General features: G+C 36.6%; 3 protein-coding genes across 8 annotated transcripts in view; 2 read left to right on the top strand and 1 right to left on the bottom strand.

Moving 5' to 3' along the window:
* LOC101742650 (beta-arrestin-1-like) overlaps positions 1–4206 on the top strand; it is a 92158-nt gene extending 87952 nt beyond the window's left edge. For 4 of the 5 annotated variants that reach the window (XM_038010811.2, XM_038010812.2, XM_062668421.1 and 1 more), the window contains one exon: positions 223–4206. In XM_038010811.2, coding sequence (XP_037866739.1) covers positions 223–310 — 88 coding nt within the window. In that variant the 3' untranslated portion in view covers positions 311–4206. 5 annotated transcript variants of the gene reach the window in all.
* A 527-nt stretch (positions 4207–4733) lies between these two features.
* On the top strand, positions 4734–24337 carry LOC101742946 (U2 snRNP-associated SURP motif-containing protein). 2 transcript variants are annotated; one of them, XM_038011002.2, is made up of 18 exons: positions 4734–5265; positions 5363–5495; positions 11982–12171; positions 12300–12456; positions 12921–13086; positions 13799–13962; positions 14305–14370; positions 15393–15436; positions 16851–17071; positions 18018–18129; positions 18349–18591; positions 19132–19318; positions 19913–20114; positions 20452–20629; positions 21459–21615; positions 22134–22210; positions 22703–22774; positions 23079–24337. In XM_038011002.2, exons 3-18 carry the CDS (start codon positions 12062–12064, stop codon positions 23242–23244), a joined length of 2322 nt encoding a protein of 773 aa, XP_037866930.1. In that variant the 5' UTR covers positions 4734–5265; positions 5363–5495; positions 11982–12061; the 3' UTR covers positions 23245–24337. The 2 variants fall into 2 exon arrangements, with proteins under 2 accessions (XP_037866930.1, XP_037866929.1); XM_038011001.2 differs by lacking the exons at positions 4734–5265; positions 5363–5495 and adding exons at positions 9702–10176; positions 10273–10366.
* Positions 7348–8223, bottom strand: LOC101746671 (uncharacterized). Its single transcript, XM_004929958.5, has 3 exons — positions 8090–8223; positions 7961–8018; positions 7348–7799 (listed from the first exon to the last, which is right to left on the bottom strand). Exons 1-3 carry the CDS (start codon positions 8150–8152, stop codon positions 7447–7449), a joined length of 474 nt encoding a protein of 157 aa, XP_004930015.2. The 5' UTR covers positions 8153–8223; the 3' UTR covers positions 7348–7446.
* Positions 24338–24751: the final 414 nt, after the last annotated feature.

Raw genomic sequence — 24751 nt, 5'->3', positions numbered from 1 at the left:
TTCTTCTTCTACTCTTTTAGTTTTATGCTCATTAACCTTGCTTCACGAATATCGATTTTGAAAATATTTCTATGTTTGAATTTCCTACAATTGAAGTGAATGAAGTGAACGATTGAAGATCATAGTGACTCATAAATCGCCCAACATTAAATATCTCGAATTATTTTCCCTTATGTGGTGTAACTGTAGTGATTGTAACTAAAATCTCCGAACTCTTTGCAGAGATGAAAACGGCCAAGAACAAGATGACGATATAATATTCGAAGACTTCGCTCGACTCCGACTGAAGGGCGCCGACGCAGACGCCTGAGGCACCCCCACCCCCTCCCCCCGCACCGCCGCGCCCCCCTGACGCACACCGGACGCACCGCCCTGATCATGCACGCTTATCACGTAAACAAAAACAGCGGTTCATCGAATCGTTTGTGATAAATATCGATATATCGCTTTCCTCGAAATTACGGTAATGGATTTTAACTCGATAGATTAATGACGTGCAATAACGCCCGCTTTTTACGATTTTGGAGATTTATTGCGATTCTCGTATAAAGTCCTCCTTGACATTTCTGTTAAGTGTCGTCGGATGAATTGTATCTCAGTTCTTGTAAAATCGATTTAATATCGGTGTTGTTAAATATTGACGCGTTGAAAGTCAAAAATTTTATTCAAAATACTTTTTTAGTATTTTCTGGAAATAATACAATGTGAGTATATTATAGAAATGATTAAACACGCGACTAAGGCAACGGAAATATAATGTCCAGTAATATTCTTGTTTCCCTGTACAGTGTAAATGTTGAGAGTTTCACTATATTCATTTATATGCAGTTCACAAATGTTTGGCCGAACATTTGATGTGCACGGCACGTGTCACAACACGTTGGAGCAAACATTTGCGATGAAAACACAAAGCCAACAAACAACGTTAATGTAATTATAAAATTTTATATTATTCAATGTATGTATATTGTATGTGAAAAAATATTTTTAATAGGTTTGTCTATCGATCAATTAATACGAGTACAATTTTAGTTTTATCGACTTATTATGAATATATTATTTAGTGTACACGTTTAGTATATCATCGTTCGTTATTGTTTCAAAATGCGTATAGTACAACAATTTAAATGTTATATGTTGAATAGAAATAAAAGTCTTTTTGTACATTGGTATTGTGAGAAAAAAAAGTAAACACTAAAGTTATACATTTAGCATTCGTATAAATTCGTAATTGTGAATGTTGAATGGTTAATTAAAAATTAGCGACGATCGAAACATGCGTTTTATTAGTATAGACTCTATTTGATTTTAATAAATAAAACAGTTGTATAAATGATTTTAATAAATAAAACAGTAATTAACAACAAAATGACAAACCATAGAGATATAGGTACACCGATGAATCAATGCACGGTTGCCAGTGCAAAAAAAAAATTTAGTCAAAATGCTCGTTTTATATATTTGGTGTCCGTAAAGACTAGTCGCTAGGCAACTCGGCACGTGGCCTTCGATACAGAGAATTTAAAAAATACATATATATAAAAACTCATATATTTCAATTCACACGATTAAACATAGTAGTCTAATATTTATTGTTTGTGTAAATTATTTTGTATTTTGGTTAGAGAGTCGTTTCCATCAGCACCACCGGTCCGGGGTTACGGTTCTAATATAAACAGTTATCTGAACGAACACATATAAAGAGCAGCTTCTTTTTTTATGTATTGCGACACCCTTTTAACTTGTAATTATTAATAAAAATGAACAGTTGAATTCATACATTTCGAGGGGTGAAGGGCTATTTTTAAGCGACATTTCGCTTAATACGCGACATTTATCTTTGTAATTAAAGGTCTGTTTTATTTGGTACTATCTGACCTGGCAGACTTCGTTGTGCCTCAATCGATAAATAAAAGACCTAAAGTTTTGTATAAAATAAACTTAAAACAAACAAAAGGAATCCGTCCGACGGGGGTCACATCAAAGGAAAAACAAAATAGCTATTTTCATTTAATTCCGAGCATTTTCATATTTATCTACCTTCTTCTATTCTACCTTAAACCTTCTCTGGACTTCCACAAATAATTCAAGACCAAAAGTTCTCGAGTTTTAACGAGACTAACGAACAGCAATTCATTTATATGCTATATAGATTAGCATCAACTGTTCGATTTTTTTAAATGAACTTGAATTAAATTTAACCCATTCATATAGCGAAAGGGAGGTCACCAATGCGGTGGACCGACCAAATTAAAACTGCAGTGGGGGGTCCCCTAAATGAGTGCAGTCGAATGGCCTCGAGCAGGGAGAGATGTGGGGACATCCTGAGACGCATCAAGTCTGCCCCTTCCAACACTACATGACGATCACCACCACCACTCTGTCAAGAGTGACACGCGATTGAGAAGATAGCTGAAGTTTTTTTTTTTTGTTATGGTATTTTTTCTAAATTTCAACTTTTAAATGACTGTAAAGTTGCAAAAATGTCGCTTAAACTAAATAGCCTTTCGCTCCTCGATTTGATATAAGCAGTGGTCGGAGTAGGTAGATTGATTTTATATTCTTGCGTCAAGAGATTATAATATGGACATGCCATTTATTTTAAAATATTTTTAATCTTCTTCAGATACAATTTCTATATTTATGAGATAAAGTAACAAAAAGCCCTGTCTAAGCTTTGTCTCATACTGACAAGCGTCATTTCTAATTCAACAGAAAGGTAAAAAATACGGTGTTACTATTCCAAGGCGTTTTTGTGTAAAATTAAATACTGATTTCTTTCACCATTAGCTAGCATTTGTAGCGTAGATTAATATTATTAATACGTTTTTCACCTTAAACACAGATTCATACTAATTTCAAAGTTCCGAAACAAATATCACAATAAATATGAGGTTCCGGTGTTTTGGAGGCATATCCATATTATCCTCTACGTTTGAAGTCAACGACCTTAAATCAATCTACCTACTCCGACCTCTAGTTATAAGTTAGTGAGTATTATTTAAGAAAAGGTATCAATGGATATTCCACATAGAAGCTCACAATACAACACTAATGGTATAGTGTAATGATGTATGTAATATTTGACACTATACTTTTGTTTTTTTATTTCTATTTATTGTTACGTGAAACTGATGTTTATTAAGTAACATTTTGATAAAGTGTAATGAGTACATACACTAGTACAAATAAAGAACGGAAACAAATATTTTTTGTTTGACATAAGAGGAAAAAAAAGCTTTTATTTTACTACGATAAAACATATTTTTTGTTACAATTTACGTTGTGTAGATTATATTACATAATATAAATATTAGTTCACATTAAATATAAAATGAAAAATTCGACCCACATATTCTTAATGAAAAATATAACATGAACAAATTTATATTACGATGAAAACCAGAAAATTATTTAGGAAAAAAGTGGTATATTTTATATTAAATACTTCCACCGACATTGAAGCTTTTCTAATATAAGCACAATACAATGCACAAGTTGTTTTATACTATGGTTTCATCATCATTAATAATAATGTCATGTGTACTGAAACTACATGCCGTCTGATCTTTTAATTAAAAAAATATTGATACAATTTATTAGTCAAAAATATTTTTCGTTAATGCAATACATTTATACTTTAGTAATATTAATTTAATTTATATCTTGCATTCGTGTATTAACATAATGCTTGCATAAAAAGATTATATAAGATAAGCATTTTTGAATGTAATTAACAAGGAAAGAATTATCGCTTTAGTTTTTTAAAACAAGAAAATTTGACAAATAGAAGTAGATTAGCTATAGAATGCTGCCGAAAATAGACCGATGTATTATTATTTGTAATGAGTATTATTCTTAAATTAAGATAAAATGAGTACGGCATTTACGTCTTTTTGAGATTTTCATTATTTTTGTTTACAATATCGCACGAATGTTGAATAATATTTTTTGCTGCTATCTATTGTTTGACTGTATTTTTTTATTATTATATAATTTATATAATTACTTAGACATTTTTTATTGTCGTACAACGGAAATTGCGATAGTGTTGCTATTTTCAAAATAAGTGTCATCAAAATAAGCAACATTGTTGGAATTTGCATTGTAAATGTATAAATGATAGCATAACGCAGATCGTTCTTGTTTAATTTTACATCGAAACGTTTGGATGTATACTTTTTTCAATAAATTAATATGTAATCATATATGTGTTTCATTTTTTGCCTACTATAAATATAGCGTGTTAAAAATTATAAGTTACCAAAGTTCGAATCTAGTTAATAATCTGTTGGATTCCTTTTCTTTGATACAAACTTACAATAATAAACAATACCGACTCAACTCATTTCGTTAATTGAGCTAACTTACAAAAAAAATTTTTAGGTTGAAGCTTAGTGTTTTTTTTTTTATTGCTTAGATGGGTGGACGAGTTCACAGCTCACCTGGTGTTAAGTAGTTACTGGAGCCCATAGACATCTACAACGTAAATGCGCCACCCACCTTGAGATATAAGTTCTAAAGTCTCAAGTATAGTTACAACGGCTGCCTCACCCTTTAAAAGGAAACGCATTACTGCTTTATGGCAGAAATAGGCGGGGTGATGGTACCTACCCACGCGGACTCATAAGTGGTCCTACCATCGGTGAAGGTCATGGGGCGACCTGATTGGGGTCGAGGCCGCGCGGCGCGCTACCAGTAGCCCAAGCACGAAAATTTAACGAATTCGTAACGTTAACGTATCGAGCCCTCGATACGTTAACGTTACTCCGCAGCACGAACAAAATTTTGCCAACTATCGTAAGCTCGATTCGAATACGTTAGTGACGTCATCCTAACGTAAGTAGGGACGGTCCTTGTGGAATGAAATGATTATCATACGGAATTAATGATTCGTTCGGAAACTTAACAAAGTTGTCATTTTATTTCAAGCTCCTGAATTTACGGTTTATCTAATAAAAAAATAATAAACTAGTGCATATAAAGTGAAGTACATATGAAGAAAGATATTTAGGAACATGATATGACATTAAAATCGAAGGAATAAAATAGTGTCTTGGATATCAAAACAAAAAATTTCGGATTCCGAACGAATCCACTTGATATCGGCCAAGGCTAAGTTTGTTTATGTTTGCTTTAGTTCTTGTGAAGAGCGAAGGTGTTTCATTGTATTTATTAATTTAGTACTTATTTTTCAAGATTTACCTATTTAAATATGAGAACTAGCCACTCACAGTATTTAACAATGGTGGAATTTATGGAAGCGTAAGTACTTATAAAGTCCTAATTTATTAGAAAAGTTTTATTAACTCAAGTGTTTCAGTCAATATTTATGTAATGTGCCATACAATTTATATTCCAGAAATGGAGATTTATCAAAGCCGTCAGGTGGTCCACGAGGTCGCAATTTTATACAGATGAAGTGGAAAGAGTTAACGGGAATATTAAATAGCGATTCTTCAGGAGATCCTAAGAGTGAGGACAAATGGCGTAAGGTACAGTACGACCGACGTAACTTGGCGAGTCTGAATATAGCCGCAGGTCAACTTTCGCGCATGTACACTTGTAAAAAAAAGTGTTATTAGCATTCATTTTTTAAAATCAAAATACGAATTAAAATTTCCATATACAGGGACCAAGTACAAATAAAATGAATATCAAAACACTATGAGAGAGAAAGCTATAAAAATAACGTAATAAATTAAAGAGAGGTAATAAAAAAATAATAAATTAAGACAGAAAGCGGTAAAAATAACGTAATTAAATTAATTCGAAAGTAAGTCCGAACACTGCCTTCCGAAATCGTATCGTCACGTAAACGATACTTGAACCTTATAAACAATCAAACGCTATAATTGCGAGCACGAACACTGTTTTGACGTACGGTAATGTAAATTTCGAAGGCTGGGTATCGAGTATTGTCGAAACTTTATTCACTTAAAATTTGTTGGTGAGAAAGGTTTCGTAACGTGTTTAAATATAATTTTGTCCATGTTTTTATTTTTTAAGTTAATTTTTATAAATAATAGTGTTTTCTTATCACTTTAGTTAGTTCTTATATACAATTAATTTTAATAAATTGCTCAAAATGCAAAGATCACCGTTGTACGAGCGTAGTCCTTTATATTATTTTGTTGCTGCAAGTTTACTGTAAATGAAGAATATTCATCAAGAGAAGTTAGGTAAGTACCTACCTCAGTCAATCGTGTTATATTCTTATATTTTTTAAATATAAATTAATTGAGAATCAATTGGTTTTATTACTTATAGAGAAATTACACGCAGAGTTGCTCTGAGAAAGAAAAATAATCCTGTGGACATAAATGACGCGGAATTCAAAAATAGATACCGGTTGAATAAAGAATCATTTAAGTTTCTTTTTAATCAACTTGAGCAAAAAACATCTTTAAAAGCAAGTTCCAGGATAAGTTTGGAACTTAAGGTAAGTTTGTTTTTATTATCTCAGTAGGTAGACGAGCATACGGCCCACATGATGGTAAGTGGTGACTCACTCGCTCGCTCGCTCATGTATGTTAGCAATGCTAAGGGCAGTGCCAAGTCTCTATTGTGAGAAAAGCTTAAATGTAACATAAAATTCAAACATTTCAGGTTCTTTGCGCGCTATCTTTTTATGCCACTGGATCTTACCAACGCTTAGTGGGAATGGCTAAATATTTGGGCCAAACGACTGTAAGCAAATGTGTGAAGGAAGTAACAGATGCTCTTGTAACTCCTGCAATTTTAAATACTTTCATAAAATTTCCTTATGCCAGAGCTGATAGAGATGTAATAAGAAACAAGTAAGTGTGAACTATATAATTTTATTACAAACATTCATTTTTATATTATCACGATTTGGCGTAAACTTATGACTACAAAGTAGTATTGTTATTTTTATTTTTTTTATTGCTTAGATGGGTGGACGAGCTCACAGCCCACCTGCTGTTAAGTGGTTACTGGAGCCCATAGACATCTACAACGTAAATGTGCCACCCACCTTGAGATATAAGTTCTAAGGTCTCAAGTATAGTTACAACGGCTGCCCCACTCTTCAAACCGAAACGCATTACTGCTTCACAGCAAATATAGGCGGGGCGGTGGTACCTACCCGCGCGGACTCGCAAGAGGTCCTACCACCCACTACCAATTGTTTGTTCATATTATTATTAATATTTTATTAATAACCTTTACAAATATTCAGACTAAGTTTAATTTATTTTAACTAGGTTTTTTTATTATTTCCAGGTGATTCTACATATTTTCCAAGAGAATACTACAGGAGATGGGTTAATTAGGGGTAGTGCTATAAGAAGTATTTTAGTGGATAAAATTAATAGACTTCATACATAATTTTACTTTTGTTTATTAAAGTTGTAAAAAATATAGTGATTGGTAAAATAAAATAAAATAATTAAGTAATTGGTAAAAAAAATATAGTAATTAAGCTTAACTTGACTTTCTCTCCATAAACCTCACAAAAGCTTCCATTGCCTCTTTCATAAATTCCAGCCATTGACCCTGCATCCGTAGCTCTTCATCTCGCTGTCTTACTCTTTCTCGTACCTCAAATTCTCTAACTCTCAACCGATCTCTCTCTAACTCCTCATATACCCTATCACGCTCTGAAGCATACTCCCTTGTCTTTCTGTCTATATCTAAAAACATTTTTGTCAAATTGCTTTTTCTTTTTTTTTGTGGTGGAGGGTTCCACTCCTCTTCGTCAATGACTGGAGGGGAAGCCTCAGTTTGTGGCAGTGGAGCCACTGTTGGTTGGCTGCTTGTGCTCGGAGTATTCCAATCTATAAATTATTCCAATATGTAATAAGCCAGTTTATACAATTAGTCTCATTTAGGTTATCATAGATATCATAGCTGTGATATCCTTCTTATTTCATGTATAAAGATACAATATTAAGGAACAATAAACTTCAATAAATCTAAAATTAAAAGTGCTACGTACCTATTTCTGGTTCCTTTAAAATAATTTCAGTATTTCGCCTCTCAGTTGAAATTTCTTCCTGAAATAAAAAAAAAAATACTTACTACATTCAATATTTATTGCACAATTTAAATGTAAAGTATAGCTAACTTGTGGAAACCCAGCTTCTTTTATTTCCATGCCAGTAGCTGCCTGCACTCCAATTATCTGCATGACCCTTTGTTCAAGGTCAGTTAATAATAAATGGAGCGCTGGTCCGCCACCAGTGCCACTAGCAGCTCTGTTAATTTTAGCACACTTTTTCTTGCAATTATTCTTATAATCACTCCACACCTTAATTAACAAACAAACATTAAATTAGAATTTCTAAACAAGAAAGATGAATAACAAAGTTAGTAGATTCAGTCAAGTGCTTCAGCAGAAAAAAATAGCGTCCCTTGAGTTAACACTTGACATACAATACGACCGACGTAACTTGGCGAGTCCGAACTTCGCGCAGAAGGCTGCGCACAAACGTTTTTAGGAACCAAATGGTGGTATGAGCAACGTGCGCGGGGCGGAGGTCTAGGCTAGGGATTGACTCTATGTAAACACAATCGTCCCTTTATTCAATCAAATATCACAATCGATTTTTATCGGTTTGGAATTTATTGATTTTTGTTTATATGAAATAATGAATGAAATAGATTTACAAACATATTGAATGTTGTCGTTAGTAAACGAGACTTCATCTTTAATAAAAAAAAAAAACTAATAACACTTTATTTTCTTGGTTGAAAGACATGATTTAGTTGAATATCAGTTATTTATCAACAACTACTACAATAGGGACTGTTCGTGAATATTTTAAACCTCCTATAAAATGGAATATAAATATATATTTTTATATAAATTTTAATCAATTTGAAAAAAAATCGATTAAACAACATCCTCAAACACGCATATTGGACATCCCTTTTCTTTTACCTAATCTGGGTTCTGACCTCGGAGGGGATCAGACGCTTGGGCAAAGAGTGCAGGGGAGTCGTTTAGTGGGTAGGGTCCTGAAAACATGCTTGTGCCCGCGGCCCCGCAGTCCCACATACCCCACGCGCCTCTTAGACGCGGAAACCTCGCAGGAGGTTCGATGGCTGAGCTGAAAAAAAAAACAAAAGGTTGGAGCTTAGTGTGTCACAGATCAATAGTAATTTAAGTCTTTATTGACTTTGTCCTTTTGTCTGTATTGCTGAGCGATTCTAATCTAGGATAATATAAAATAAGATTGTGCTTAAACCGCAAGTTGAAACAATAAAAATAAAGAAATATTTTTCCTGACCTTGATCAAAATGTTAGCTCCAAAGTAAAAAAACTTATCGATCCATGATATATGTGCAAATTTTCATGTTAGTGAGGCGTATTGAGGTCTGTGCGTCCTGTCATGATCTATGCAAGTGTAGTGTACGCTCACGCGGCTCGCACAAACTTGAAACTCCTCCAAATAATGCAATCCCGTTTTTTCCGGATAGCCGCCGGAGCTCCGTGGTACGTTAGAAATGTGGACCTTCACGACGACATGGACCTAGAGTCCATCAGTAAGTATCTACAGTCCGCATCAGTGCGCCATTTCGGGAAAGTGGCACGATACGAGAATCGTGGCCGCCGGAAACTACATTCCCGATCCAACCAAATCAACCAAAACATAATGGAAAAAAATAATCTTAGTAGACATTTACACGGATTTGAAAAAGATAAATGAAGAATACATAAGAATTGGCTTTTTGGCCTTGAAATTTACTGAATGATGCATGTTAATGAATGAATGAAATAGATAAAAATTAAACATAATGAAATATATGAAAATATAAAACCTAAGAATTGTCTGAATGGCTTAGTTCCATTGCCTTTTTCTCCGAGAAAAACCCTACTATACGAAGTTAACAACTAAGATGAAGTTTGTGACTTTTGTGAGGTTGTAATTTCATTGAATTTTCGAATTTCATGCCTTTTAAATTTACGCTGTGAAAAGTATTTACCAAATCAAAGTCCCTATTAAATGAACACTAGTAGTCAGAATTAGATAATTGTTCGTAATGAGTATTAAAGAAAAAATCTTAATTTCACGGTATCGTAAATGACCGCAAAGAGTTAACAAACTTTGAAAAGCTACAATACATTAATACAAAATGAGTCTTAGAGGTCTATCTAAAAGGGAGTTGGAGGAACTTCGAAAGAAAGAAGAAGAAGAAGCCGCTGCACATGTAAGAAAGAACATTAGAAAACATTATTTGAAAAATATTTTAATTTTAAAATTTTAAATCAACAAAACAACGTTTCATTATAATTATTTTTATTAGGTATTCAAAGAATTTGTGGAAACTTTCCAAGAAGCTCCGAGCAGTACCAGTAAAGTTTGGGTCAAAGCAGGAACCTATGATGCAGGAGCTCGAAGTATGATATTCCTTATTTAAATTTCTTGTAGTTCAATTATCAATCTTAATTCATATCTATAACCTTATTTATACTTTTAAGAATTTTATAGTGCTAATACAAAATTAATTACAACAAATTATTTGTGGGCAGTGGCCTCGCTGTGCTCCTGGTATTATTGATGTTCATGGGTGACCTTTACCATCAGATAGACTGTATACTCATTAATAGACTTAGACAATCTTATAAAATCTTATTACGAAATAAAATGTTATAACTTCTTTTATTTAAGTATAACATATTTAAGTGATAAGTATTTATTTGGCTTAATCTTTTACTTTGCCATTCAGACGGTGACTCCAAAATTTTCTGCAGCTCAATTAAGACAATGATGATCCCTATTAATGTGTATATATGTGTGGCAGTGTACCCTACTATTAAAAAACTAAGTTTATTGTACATAGATTAATTTTTCAGTTGACTTGCTGAAACTTGATAAAAAGTAACATTTTTCTGTCACACTTCTACCAGAACGTTGATATTATTGAATGAAATTGATAATTCTCTGAACAATTAATATTGCTCTGAAACAATATTAACTCATTTCACAATCACATTTTTTCCCTACCATTTTCCACTTCCACTTTACTGGCAATCTGAGTTTGCTGACATTATGTGTTATTTAAAAATGAAGATTTGGTTGATCGCTAGGAGTTCTTATCCAAAGTTAACTTCAATGCACATAGAACATATTTAATGCATTGAAATTTAATTGCCACTACCTGCCACTACTTACGGGCAAAACTCATTATTGTTATGTGTTAATGGTGAGTTCAATTGATGGGTTGCTGGTTAATCTGTTTAATTCCTCTATCATAAGGGTGGGATGTCTGTTTAATGCCAGGTTTTCTCTGGGTGATACAGAGTGTGAGGTCAGATGGCGAAATAATATGTAACAAAATTGAAATTTAATAAATTGTGACATTAAATATTATAAGTATTCACTTAAATTAGTTTGGTTTTCTGGCTTTCTTATTTTAACTTGTTTATAGTGGCGTGGACCTTTAAATGGCTTTGTATTTCTATTTTTTTTTATCTTATTCATTATGTTGAGTTGGGCTATTGGTCCACCTTTATGTAATATATAAATAAATAAGCTTGTTGGTAGCTTAAAAGGCTATTACAATTACGTTTGGAGTGGTAGGGTAAATGAGCTCACAAGGCTCAACGTGGGTGGTCTTGATAAAACTAGTCTTAGCAAGAGTGTTGCTTCACTGAATCTACCTCTGGATCGGATTCACTAACCACTGAGAAGATCTGTGGAAGAGAAGATTTTTGTCTATGGAGGAGGTTGCACAGTGACCAGTACTTGGAGAACTTGAAAGTAGCGAGAGAGGACAGTACATGTTTTGTGCGACAGCAGATTTGCTTTGCCGTCTCCTGGGTTGGTAGGTAGTTAGAGGGGGTTACTATAAGAGGGTTAACATGGTGCGCCGCTTTCTCGAAGAAACAATCACAATTAATACTACACAATACTTAAATTTTATTGAGGTAGCCTTTGATAAGCTTTACTCAAAGTGTAAACATTGAACTCCAAAGTTATAAAGCTTTGTCCTGTATCTTATAATATTTTCAGGGGAAGATACAAGTGAAAAAGGTAAACTGTATAAGCCTGTTTCTCGTTTGGATGAGAAACGTGGTGGGAATGACTCTGACATGCTTAGGAATCTTACGTTGAAGCAAGAATCAGGCAAACCGCGATCCAAGCAAAAAGGCCAAGATAAGAAGAAAAGCAACTTAGAATTATTTAAAGAAGAGCTAAGACAGTACGTTGATCCACCCCTAAACCATTAAAATTTCCATGTATCCCCCATTCTTTAAACTTATCTTCCACTAAATACTGATTAAAAAAAATGTACCAAAAAATATTAATTATAGATTTTTTCTATTTAAGAATACAAGAGGAGCGTTCAGAACGACACAAGTACAAAAATGTACTCAGAGACAAAGGAGCCATTGAACAAACCTGTGATATGATCCCTGATGTGGGCTCATATGATACCGGAGATCCAAATACAACTAATCTGTACTTAGGAAATCTAAACCCAAAGGTAATAATTAATTTTTTTGCTGATCTCATTTTGGGAAGACATCTAATTTTTTTAATGTAAAGAGTTGAGTTGCATGTAACTTAATATAAGTATACTGACACTGAGGACTTAGGTTAAAGTAGAAAAAATGCAACCAATTGTAAATTTACTTAGGTGACCATGCCTAGTAGCTTGATTGCCTGTATTATATAGTATTTAATTTCGTGGTAAAAAATCTGGTACCTACTGTAAAAAAAAACCAAACGGTGCAATGCCAATATGCCAAGAATTGCATCTTAAAAATACTTTTTGTGTAAAATTGTCTATTATCAAACAATATATCTATTTTGTGGAAATAAATAAACCAAATCATATATATCTATACAAAACTTGAACATTCTTAAATGTTCATTAAGTTACGAAAGTAAAAGAGCTAAATACATAACACCTGGAGAGGTTTTTGTAATTTTTTACAACTTATTTAGATAACAGAACACCAGTTAATGGAGATCTTTGGTCGTTACGGGCCATTAGCAAGTATCAAGATAATGTGGCCACGTTCGGATGAAGAGAAGGCACGGGGCCGGAACTGTGGCTTTGTAGCCTTCATGTCTCGTAAGGATGGTGAACGAGCCCTGCGGTGTATTAATGGTAAAACTTATTACTCTTTTTTTATTTATTTTTTTATTGCCCTTGTAGGCAGACGAGCAATACGGCCCACCTGATGGTGAGTGGATACCGTCGCCCATGGACTTCAGCAATACCAGGGACAGAGCCAAGCCGCTGCCTATTCAGAAGGCTACTGTCTACGTTCATTTGCGAGGATGCTACTTCTATTGAATCATAATTGTAATTATTTGCAATTAAAAATAAAAACTTATATTGAAGTGAATTCAAGTAATTCCGCTCACCCTCAAGGATAAGACGCCCGGTGTTCTCATATCTAATGATGCAACTTTGCCAGTGCTCAAATCCAGCAGGCACGTACCAATTTTTTTGATAGACGTCAAGTCTGGCTAGCGTTCCGTCATAAACCTTGTGAAGGGGTCGTGATCTGATTCGTCTTTATAATACGCTTTTATTAGCTTGATAAGTATGTTAGTATGTTACGGAATCTATGATTTTGACCCCCTTTAAAACGTCGGATTAACTCGAAATTTGGTATACTTATTAAGGACTTATCACAATTTAATATTTTAAACAGTTTTATCCATTACTAACTAGGATCTATTAAATTAAAATGATTTCTTTCTTACACTATTTTCAATTCAAAAGTTATTAAAAAAAAATTTCTATAAATTTTTTTTTTTCTATATAAGCGTATTTTTTTAGTTTATTTATACTATTATTTCTTTACTTTTAGGCAAAGAGATAATGAATTACGAGATGAAGTTAGGGTGGGGCAAGGCGGTCGTGATACCCCCGGTCCCCATCTACATCCCGCCGGCGCTGCAGCAGCCCTGCAAGCCGCCGCCGCCCTCCGGCCTGCCCTTCAACGCGCAGCCGCCCAGACACCTCATGCACAAGGTGCGTAACAAGGGGTACAAAGTTTTTGCTTCACGTAATAATGTATAGATCACGTATTAATGTAAATTTCTCCACTATTTAATGGATGTTATTGAACATATAAACCATCCTGTTCAATCACTCTACCTATTAAAAAAAAACCGCATCAAAATCCGTTGCGTAGTTTTAAAGATTTAAGCATACACAGGGACAGAAAGCGACTTTGTTTTATACTATGTAGTGATAACTGCTCTACCCTTCAAACCGCGTCACCTATTCATCTAGTCTAAGTACGCTCTGCGCCACGAGGTCAACGAACTTTGAAGGATGACAACTATTAATTTTTTTATAATTTTTTTATAGATACCACGACTACGACCCGGCGAATACAGTCCCAGTGATCCCGATGACAAGGAACTCTACGACAAGGTAGTTAACTGCGTTACTATATACATACGGAACGGTATGGATGAATGACAGATGTGGAGCATGACTGAGTGAAAGAGATAAGAGATGTCGTGTTATTAAGTAAGAAAGACTGCGAATGAATGCGGAACACTTAGGTTTTATTTCTTAAGCGGGAGGAGGGTAGTTGCCGGACGCGACGACAAACAGACGCGGTGTAACTCTGAAGAAGCAAGACGTTTATATTTTAGTTACATAGATTAAGACGATTAAGAGTTTGTGTGAAGTGATCAACCGTTTCACCCACCCTGAGTATAAAACCCCACATATATATATTTTATTGCTTAGATGGATGGACGAGCTTACGGCCCACCCGATGTTAGGTGGTTAACGGAGCCCATAGACATCTACAACGATAAAAAGCCATCATCCAAGAGAACACACCTCGCTCTGTTGCACTGTTTGGACACACACGAACTGGGGACGTGACAAATCGCAGTTTAAGCATTTATTGCCCCGCTCACCGGTGACTCCGCAACCACGGCCTCAACACGCGGCGTCATTACTTAAATGCCTCAAATAAGACTTGCAGTATCTCAGTAGTAAATCTTCAAATCTGGTTACATTCATTCAACTAGTAATACGGACTTAACAACTCTTTTTTAGTAATGACTGTAAAAGGAGGATGGATAAAAATTAAGAGAAATCAATCAGATTTGAAGTTAGTGATTAAGCAAAATTGTTCGCTCGCTGTTTTTTCTATAAATTTTTGGGTTTATAAGTGTAGTTTTAACAAATATAAATCATAAACTATAAGTGAAATTCCATAAAAAAAATATAACTTTAATTAAACACGCAACCATAACTTACCATCAGGTGACCCGTCTTGCTCGTTTGCCTCTCGTTGTTATAAAAAAAAAAAAAAACCACATCCTCAACATTGGTATCGACATACATCAACTTCAACAATGATGTAGCTAAGGAGGGACCAGTGGTCACAAAAAAAACATTAAGGCCTCATTCTAAATTTCTATCATTATTTTCAGATCCTGTCCCAGTCCATAGTTAAAGTTGTGGTACCCACAGAAAGGTTTGTATATTGTGTTTTTGTTAATAATTTGTTAATAGTATTTTTTTAAACGTGTGCTTTCATAGTCGCTCATCTTTGGTTAAGTTTGTTAATTGTATGTACATAAACATTTGAGGCCGTCACAGCAAAAGTGACCTAGTCCAAAATTTTTCATATTCATGCTTATAATATATTGCATCGATCCTGCAGAAAGAATGGAAAGCAGTCAACGTCCCGTCAAACACTTCATTTCAGATTCTCCCGATCCACTAACGGTGCTTTTAGGTACCTCAAGCACCGGTCACCGTAAATTAACTCTCAGACACAGCCCACTGAGTTTCTCGCCGGATCTCAGTGGGTCGCGTTTCCGATCCGGTGGTAGATTCTGCGAAGCACTGCTCTTGCTAGGGTTCGTGTTACCAACGTCGTCAAGTTTGAGCCCCGTGAGCTCACCTACTAGTTAAGGTTCCGCTGAAAACGCCTCTCAAGGCTATCAGCTTAGGTAGAAAAAAAAGCAATTTATTTAAAACATAATAAATTTTGATGCAAAACAGTCCTATCCCTAGTTTCACCCATAGATAAGAGATGGCTACTAAAACATTTTTGTGCCTATTATTTTTGCCTACAAAGCAGTGTAAAAGTAAATTCAAAACTCCTTTCCATGCTGGCTATGGTAAGCTTAGGCCGCTTTTGTGCTGACGGCCTCATTTAACAATTGATTAAATTAGATACGGCAAGTAAAATGTCGTTTGACCGATTCGATTTATAGAACAACAATTTTAATTATTTTTTTTATGTCGTACTGTTAACATTAAAATTTAACCCATTTTTCCGTTGTTTGTAAAATTGCTGTAACATTTCATAGTGTGTGTTATAAGAGATTTCTGTACATGCCTGTAACTGGCTTACATACCAGTACTTAATTTTATACATGTTAAGTATAAGCTTGAGTGTTTTGTGTGTATTGCTGTTGGTGTGTCTAAATAAACTAGTGGTCCGCAGTAGTCGAAATTCGTCTATAATTAATTGGAATTATAAGTTTGAACATTATTATGGTTCTATCGTCAAAGACTATTATACTTCTATAATCACAGATGTCGCCAAGACTACACTATAGACAAATAATATTGAACATAAATAATATTAACCTATTCTAAATTTGACTACAGATTTTAAGCAATAACAAAAGTTCGACAATAAACAGAGTATAAGTGTGTGTCAAATACATGGTAGCGTGTGTAATGTTTTCTTCATTGATTTAATATATTTTTATGCATAATTTTACATAAATTTTAGCGTTCTGCACTTCTTCTCTATATTATGTATAAGTGTGGGAAATTTCATACTCCTCCGTCCAAGCCATTTTCGTAAAAAGGGATACGAATTTTTTGCTTCACGTATTAATATTCTAAATAAATAAATATGTGTTTTACAGAAACATCCTAATGTTAATACATCGAATGGTCGAGTTCGTCATCCGCGAGGGTCCGATGTTCGAGGCCATCATCATGAACAAGGAGATGCACAACCCCTACTTCCGGTTTCTGTTCGAGAACCAGTCGCCGGCCCACGTTTACTATAGGTGGAAGCTGTACTCCATGCTGCAGGGAGACTCGCCTAAACAGTGGAGGCTGGACGACTTCAGAATGTTTAAAGGTGAGATTTAGCTAAATTATAATACTTAGATTTAAAAAATGCATAAGATGCAATAAAAACAATTATAATAAGACCTGAACAAAAATATTGGAACAGGTTGGAATTTTTTAATCTGTACAGGTAGTTCTTTATCAAACTATTTTTAAGGCTTTTTGGCGGAAACGTGAGGAGTGAAGTTATGTGATTTGTTTTATTTTGTCTATTTAGTGTTTCTTCAAGTTTAAATGTATAATAACAGTGGTTTATTAACTGTTTAATATCTGTTTAAGTGCACAAATGTGGGAAAATGAAACAAAGCCGCTGGACGTAACTTCTCGGGATCCTCCAAAAAGTCCACTGAAAAAATCTTAGTAAATGACCACCATTTTACTGAGATTATATTATTTCATGCCATATCATTTCATTTAATTTCATCCCAGTTGATTAATGTCTCAAATTAATCATCTTCATTTCATTTCACTCCATTATATCATTTTTCATAAAAATATGAATGTAAATTAAAATAAGACATGACTTGAAGGTCGCAGTTACCAGGTAATAAAATCCCTTAAAAAAAAAAAACTATTTTTAAGAATTTCTTTATGAATTTGTTTCCTCGTCCTGTACTACCAGAAGTCCACGTGTTGGTGCCACCATTCACGTGCGTCAAATTAAAGTAACAGCTTAACATACCGAATGTCAATGATTTCAGATATCGTAACAATAAGTGGTATCTGAAAATAATGTACTAAAGCTTTCTGTTTGCATACAATCTAATATAAAACACAATTAACTGAAGCGCGGGTTTTGGGGAACGTGTGGGGTCATTGAACTTTGCGTTACATTGCGCGCTAATAAATTCACCAAAAGTACAAGTAATTATTCTTACCATATTATTATGTACTATTGTAAGATCGAAGAGTGTCAAAGTACCCTATAAATGGCTATAAAATTTGTATGTTCCCAGGTGGTTCAGTCTGGCGGCCGCCGGTGATGAATATGTACACGGCGGGCATGCCCGACGAGCTGGTGGAGGAGGAGGACGCCAAGGACTCCATGAGAGGAACGCTCTCCGTCAAGTCAGTTGCGCGACCCTTGCGCGTTTATTTCAATAATCTTTTTTGCATTCTGGATTCTTTGAAAGAACCCAAGAGTTATTGAATAGTGGTTTTGTTCCATTTCTCCATATTTGTGTATTTTGAAAAATAAGAATATAAATTAAAATAAGACATGCCTTGAAGGTCTTAGTTACCGGGTCATTAAATCCCTTAAAAAATAACGTAGTGTTGTGGTTGCAGTCAGCGCGACCGGCTGGAGGAGCTGATCCGCTCGCTGTCCCCGACGCGCGGCAGCGTGGGCGCGGCCATGGCGTGGTGCCTGGAGCACGCGGAGGCGGCGGGCGAGGTGGCGCAGTGCGTGTGCGAGGCGCTGGGCGGCGCCGACACCGCGCCGCACCGCCGCGTGGCGCGCCTCTACCTGCTCTCCGACATCCTGCACAACGCCGGCGCCAAGCTCACCAACGCCAGCGCCTACCGCGCCGCGTCAGTATACTGCTTCTCTATACTGCCAGCTTTAAATAAGCTAAGAACAAACAAAGCACGATATGGCTACGGTAGGCAGCGGCTTGACTCTGCCCCTGGCATTGCTGAAGTCCATGGGCGACGGTAACCACTTACCATCAGGTGAGCCGTATGCTCGTCTGCCTACAAAAGCAATAATAAAAAAAAGAATTTTATGAAACTACGGTAAAAATGAAACTTTTTTCACATTATAGACATTTGACTCTGACAAACAACATTTACATTAAACACTGACAAAAACAAACAAAAAAGCGTCGAGCACTGGCACAAATGAGTAATAGTCTATACACTATACGGTCAGCTATAGTTCACAGTATAGGCGCTGCCATATTGGCCTTGGCTGCTCTAACGAGCACCTTTCACTTTATCCCTACTCCGCAGACGACCGTCACGCGACATGCAACACACAGACGAAAAAGTTTGAGACGATGATGAAGGTTTCACTTTAAAAAAAGACAGCAAAAACATTCTATTGAAGTTAGACTTTGTTCTTGCGTGTAGATTCCAGCAGCGGCTGGCTGAGATCATGCGCAACTGCCAGCAGGCCTGGGCCCGCATGCCGTCCCGCCTGCAGCAGGAGGGCTTCCGGGCCCGGGTCACGCGCATCCTGCAGGCCTGGGCCGACTGGGCAGTCTATCCCACTGACTTCCTACTACATATTAACGACATCTTCCTGGGACAAGATAAGGTGAGCTTAACCCAATACTAAATTCCACTACTAAACGTTCACTTTACATGTCTAACCTATATAGCTACAAAAAAATTTTGGTGCTTTTTAAATCATAATAGCAGAATTAATGTCTTTGTAGAATGGCTATTAGTATTTCAATCGTATTAACTTGTATCTGACGGGGAGATACGGGTTGATATTGATGTCAACGGAATTTGAACAGAACGGACCAAACGAATTTCGGAAAATTTTCCAGGCCGTTCAATCTCAAACGATTTCGCCTACTGTTCAAAAATATGCTTTGCCAGAAAAGTATATTATTATCTTTATTTACAATATGAAAAGATACTTAAAAGTCTAATATCTGTAAAAAAAATAAAATAAAATAATAATGCTAATATTTTATCTCATAAAAACTTTACATATTATTATACTAATTTTTAAATTATTAAATTAGTCAAATTTTATTAATAAATTCTATTCCATATTTAAACACGAGCTTATTTTTATTATAAAAGAATGGATAAATTAAAAAAAAAACTTGGTTCTTGTTCGTTCATATACAGACACTATTGTAATGTTCATACATGGTAATGAGTTGTGGTTGTACAGGAGCGTCGTCCCTCGACCGAGGCGGGTGCGGGCGGCGCCGGCGCGGTGGAGGAGGCGGTGTCCCCGCGCTCCGACGCGTCCTCCTCGTCGTGGGAGGGCGGCGCCCGGGGCCCGCTGGACGGCGCCGCCCTGCGCCGCCTCGCCGCCGGCCGGGAGCCGCACGCGCCCGCGCTGCCGCCGCCGGACATCGACGGCGTGCCCGGTATGTACACGCGCCCACATTAACTCGACGTGGTGTTTGCGCACGTTCATTTTAGAAACTATTACCGGTGTTAGGACCTCTTGTGGGTCCTCGCGGGTAGGTATCACCGCCCTGCCTATTTCTGCCGTGAAGCAGTAATGCGTTTCGGTTTGAAGGGCGGGGCAGCCGTTGTAACTATACTGAGATCTTAGAATTTATATCTCAATGTGGGTGACGCATTTACGTTGTAGATGTCTATGGGCTCCAGTAACCACTTAACACCAGGTGGGCTGTGAGCTCGTCCACCCATCTAAGCAATAAATAAAAAAATATTATTTTTGATTTGTATTGTTCGCAGTGGATGAAGATATTGACGGCGTGCCGCTGGAGCCGGACAGCGAGGAGGGCGCGGGGCAGGGCGGGTTCGTGCCGTCCCGCTGGGAGAGCGTGGAGCCCGCCGCGCCGCACACCCCGCCCCCGCCCGCACTGGACGAGCGCGCCGCCCCGCCCCCCGCGCCCGCGCCCGCACCCGACACGTACGCACTATTCGCTTATATTCCAAGATATAGATACAATATAGTATTAAATATCCTCCCTTCGCTTCGGAAACATTACATATATGTATATGTATTTCACTGGAATGGTACACCGCGCGTAGTTCGTTTCCAAATGATTCTTGTCCACCTGATGGTTGTCTGGAAGAGATCGCTCTTAGCGATAAGACCGCCAATTGTACTTTTTTGTTTTTAATGTATTGCACTGTTTATTTGTTTTTTGGTGTACAATAAAGAATACTTTCTCTCTCTCTCTCTCTCTCCCTCTCTCTCTCTCTCTCTCTCTCTCTCTCTCTCTCTCTCTCTCTCTCCCCCCCCCCCTCCCTCCCCCGATCCCTCCGATCCCCGCAGTTATTGTTGTACCGCGGGTGACGCCGTGGGGCGAAGCTAGCCTAAAAAAGCAGCCTAAGCTACTCCTTATATCGTCAGCTACCTATCAGTAAAAGTCTCATCAAAATCGGTCCAGCTGTCCCAGAGATTAGCCGGAACAAACAGACAGACCGACAGACAGACAAAAATTGTAAAAAATGTCATTTTGGCGTATGTACCGTATATATATTCATATGAATGTAGTGAAAAGCGGTTATTTCAGTATTATAAACAGGCACTCCAATTTTATTTATATGTATAAATATGGAGCAGTACATAGATGTACCTACATTACGTTGTACGGAGTGAAACGATTCCAAAGAAAGTACATATAAAGTGATTTCTTAATAAGCATAAAATATCACACAACTTGTAGAAAGGTTATCAGATTTTGACCGCGATAACTTTACGAAACTAAGTTCGTTGAGGGGTCGGGGGGCAGGTCGGAGGAGCAGACGCTGAAGCGCGAGACGCTGCGCGAGATCGAGGTGCGCGTGCTGAAGTACGCCGACGAGCTGGAGGGCGGAGCCCGCGCGCCGCGCCCCGGCCTCGCGCCCGCGCAGCAGATACAGCACTACCGACGGAAACTCATCAAGAAGGTACCCTACACTACACTACACTACTCACACGATCTTCAATTTATAACGAAAAGCGCTTTTATTAAGTACTAGTGGTCCCGCAGTGGGGGAGGGTGATGGGAGATATGTGCTCCACACTAAACGCTTCATTTTCCCCCTTTGCCTCTTCATGAGTTCTGTCTCATGCGAGGTTTGGAGCCAAGACTACACTATAGAAAAATATTAATAATGACAAACAATATGTAATCTATTCTCAATTTGACCACAGACGTCAAGAACAAAAGTTTGACAGTAAATAAATAGTATGCATGCTTGTGTGCGTCAAATACATGGTAGTGTGTATAATGCTTTTTTTTATTGATTTAATGTATAATATTTTAGAGGTATAATTTAAAAAAATATTAGCATTGTGCACTTCTTCTCTATATTCTCTATAAGTGTGGAAAATTTCATACTCCTGCGTCCGCGAAATTCTCGTAAAAAGGGGTACAAAGTTTTTCCTTCACGTATTAATATATGGTATTCCTACACGATTCCAGGCGCTGCGCGAGGTGCGGGAGGCGAGTGCTAGAGAGTCGCCCGAACAGAGACGAGTCACTGAGGATGATGCGTACTCGTGAGTATTGCGAACAATGCGCTATATTTTAACCCTTTGACTACCATGTAGGTCACCAGTGCCCTACGCGGTGCACTAAAATAATTATGTCAATTGCTGTTACTAATGCGCCAGGATTAACTTTGCCTTCTTTTGTTTTTAATGTATGATTTATTTTTTTAGATCTCTCACATATAGATTCATTCTCAATATCTTATAGTTTAGGGCTAAATGACCGACCGTGTTTCATTTGTTTACGATTATTATATGTTCTAAATGAAATCATTTACAGTTTATTGAAAAGGAAATTAAAGTAACGTCCAATATTAGTACTACATAATATTTGCAATATATTTAATTAATATCATATTAAATATACAATATTTAAAGAAAAAATATATATGTTTTAATATTGTACGAAAAAGTGGTTTAATATAATTTTTATATTGACATTTCGACTCACCAAACTGTGTGTCATGCAAGAGCCTATAATTTTGACATTTGCCTTTTCAGAACTTCATCTAAGAAATCAAAGAAGTCCAGAGAGCCTACGTTATCGCCGCCGCCGAAACGGTCGCGTCACAGGTTAGTTAATACACCTGACACTGAATAGGAAGTTAACAGCATTTTTTGTTTCCCTGCTAGACTAATTAAACAAAATTCCATGGGGTTCACAATGAATATATTGGTGAACTACATGTTAAGCGCCATGTGTTTGAACAAATTAACAAATTTATATTAACGTTGAGAGTTGGAGTCTTCTCAAACTTTTGAGAGCCAGCATCTTGGGATGCGTAAAGCTTCAGACGCAGATTACGGAAAATATCGCATTTCGTCGCGGATACACGTACACGGAAAATAAAACGCTTTAATTATTATTTGATTGCAGTGATCGCCGTTCCCGATCCAGGTCTAAGTCTCGCGAGAAGGACAGAGATCGAGAGAGGAGCCGCGACCACGAGAGAGAGCGAGACAGGGATAGGCGACGTCGTTCGCCGGCCACGCCCCCCTCGCACCGCAAGCATCACACCAAACACGCCAAGTACAAGTACTGACAGTCGGTCTAGCAACACCACCCCACTTGGTGTGACCAACGGATGGACTATTGATAACTTATCCTGTGCTACTGCAAACATTTTCATTGCATATTTTTATACAGATTGACTGGTTGAACACTTTACATACTCAAGGACATGATAATTCATGGTCACGTGTAACGTTTAAAAATATAAAATTAAAAATATACAAATGAAATACAAAGAAAACCTTCATTAAACGAATTTGCTAAAACTTGAAATTTGTGGACACCGTATCAAATATCGTTTGCGAAAAGACCGGCGCCCGCGCGTGTTTTGTTTCGTCACTGAATGGGTGTGCCGCAGGGCGGGGGTGAAGCGCCGCCCGGGGGTAAGAACAGGGTTGCATCTAATCAGCGCGCCGCGTTCAAACGATACCGCGATCATCGACCGGTGTAAACAAACCAGTACATAGGTACCTTCCTACCTTGCCGCATGACCGGCCAATTCTGTACTTCGCGCGAGTGACCACGCTTATTGTTTCGAGTAGATAATTAAAGATAAATTAGACAAATATTAGGAACCTATTTTTTTTTTGCTTAATGAATATATAATATGTGAATAATAAATATGTGAAGTGTTCAACCATTCAGCCTGTATAAAGGAAATTAAAATGAGACAGATTATTGGTAAACTGTTCCGTAAGTGAAAATGGGTATGAATAGAATGCCGTTGCAATTTATTTACATGGATTTATATATTATATGGATAAAGTGATCAGTGATCAGTAGGGAAAACTAATTCAACATTAACATGTTTATAATAGAATCATAAATAAATGCAATGATGATTTAATTAAAAAAAACGAAGCTTCAAACATGATCTTTCATGGAAAAAAATACACTTTCACACTAGGCATATAGTACTAGCAAGTAACAAAGACATTCTATATTATCATTACTATATTGCATGGTTTTGGTGACTAGTGTACCCGAGATAAATATAGAATTATGTTCGTTCGTCGTGAGTGCCTGATGATGCTCCCATATCGTCCTCAGCTTTTGAACGTTCCATCGCGTTTGACATGTAAATATTAGATCGTAATAAGAATGATTAAATGTATGATTGAAGAGCTGATGTTTTATTGCTTTTTTTTATAAACCTCAATAAAAGACCGAAATATAATTAATTACATTAGAGGTAATCAATCCTCCTATAACACAGTATTTTACAACACGATTCAGTAATTCTCCAAACCTTCTTTATAACACGGTACTTCTACAACACGATAAATACATAATTACATTAGAGGTAATCAATCCTCCTATAACACAGTATTTTACAACACGATTCAGTAATTCTCCAAACCTTCTTTATAACACGGTACTTCTACAACACGATAAATACATTTTTGTTTGAAATTGTTTAGTAAATTACATTATGCACTATAAACACACATTATAAAGGAGTAACCGAAATTTTACTGCTTATTTTTGGAACGAAGTTCCTTGCGGCAGGCTTGGAGGGGATAGGGATTTTGCTGCGC

The sequence above is a fragment of the Bombyx mori genome, chromosome 5, assembly GCF_030269925.1.
Source record: "Bombyx mori chromosome 5, ASM3026992v2".
NCBI classification, from domain to species: Eukaryota; Metazoa; Arthropoda; class Insecta; order Lepidoptera; family Bombycidae; genus Bombyx; species Bombyx mori.
This window is presented reverse-complemented; position numbering and strand designations above follow the sequence as displayed.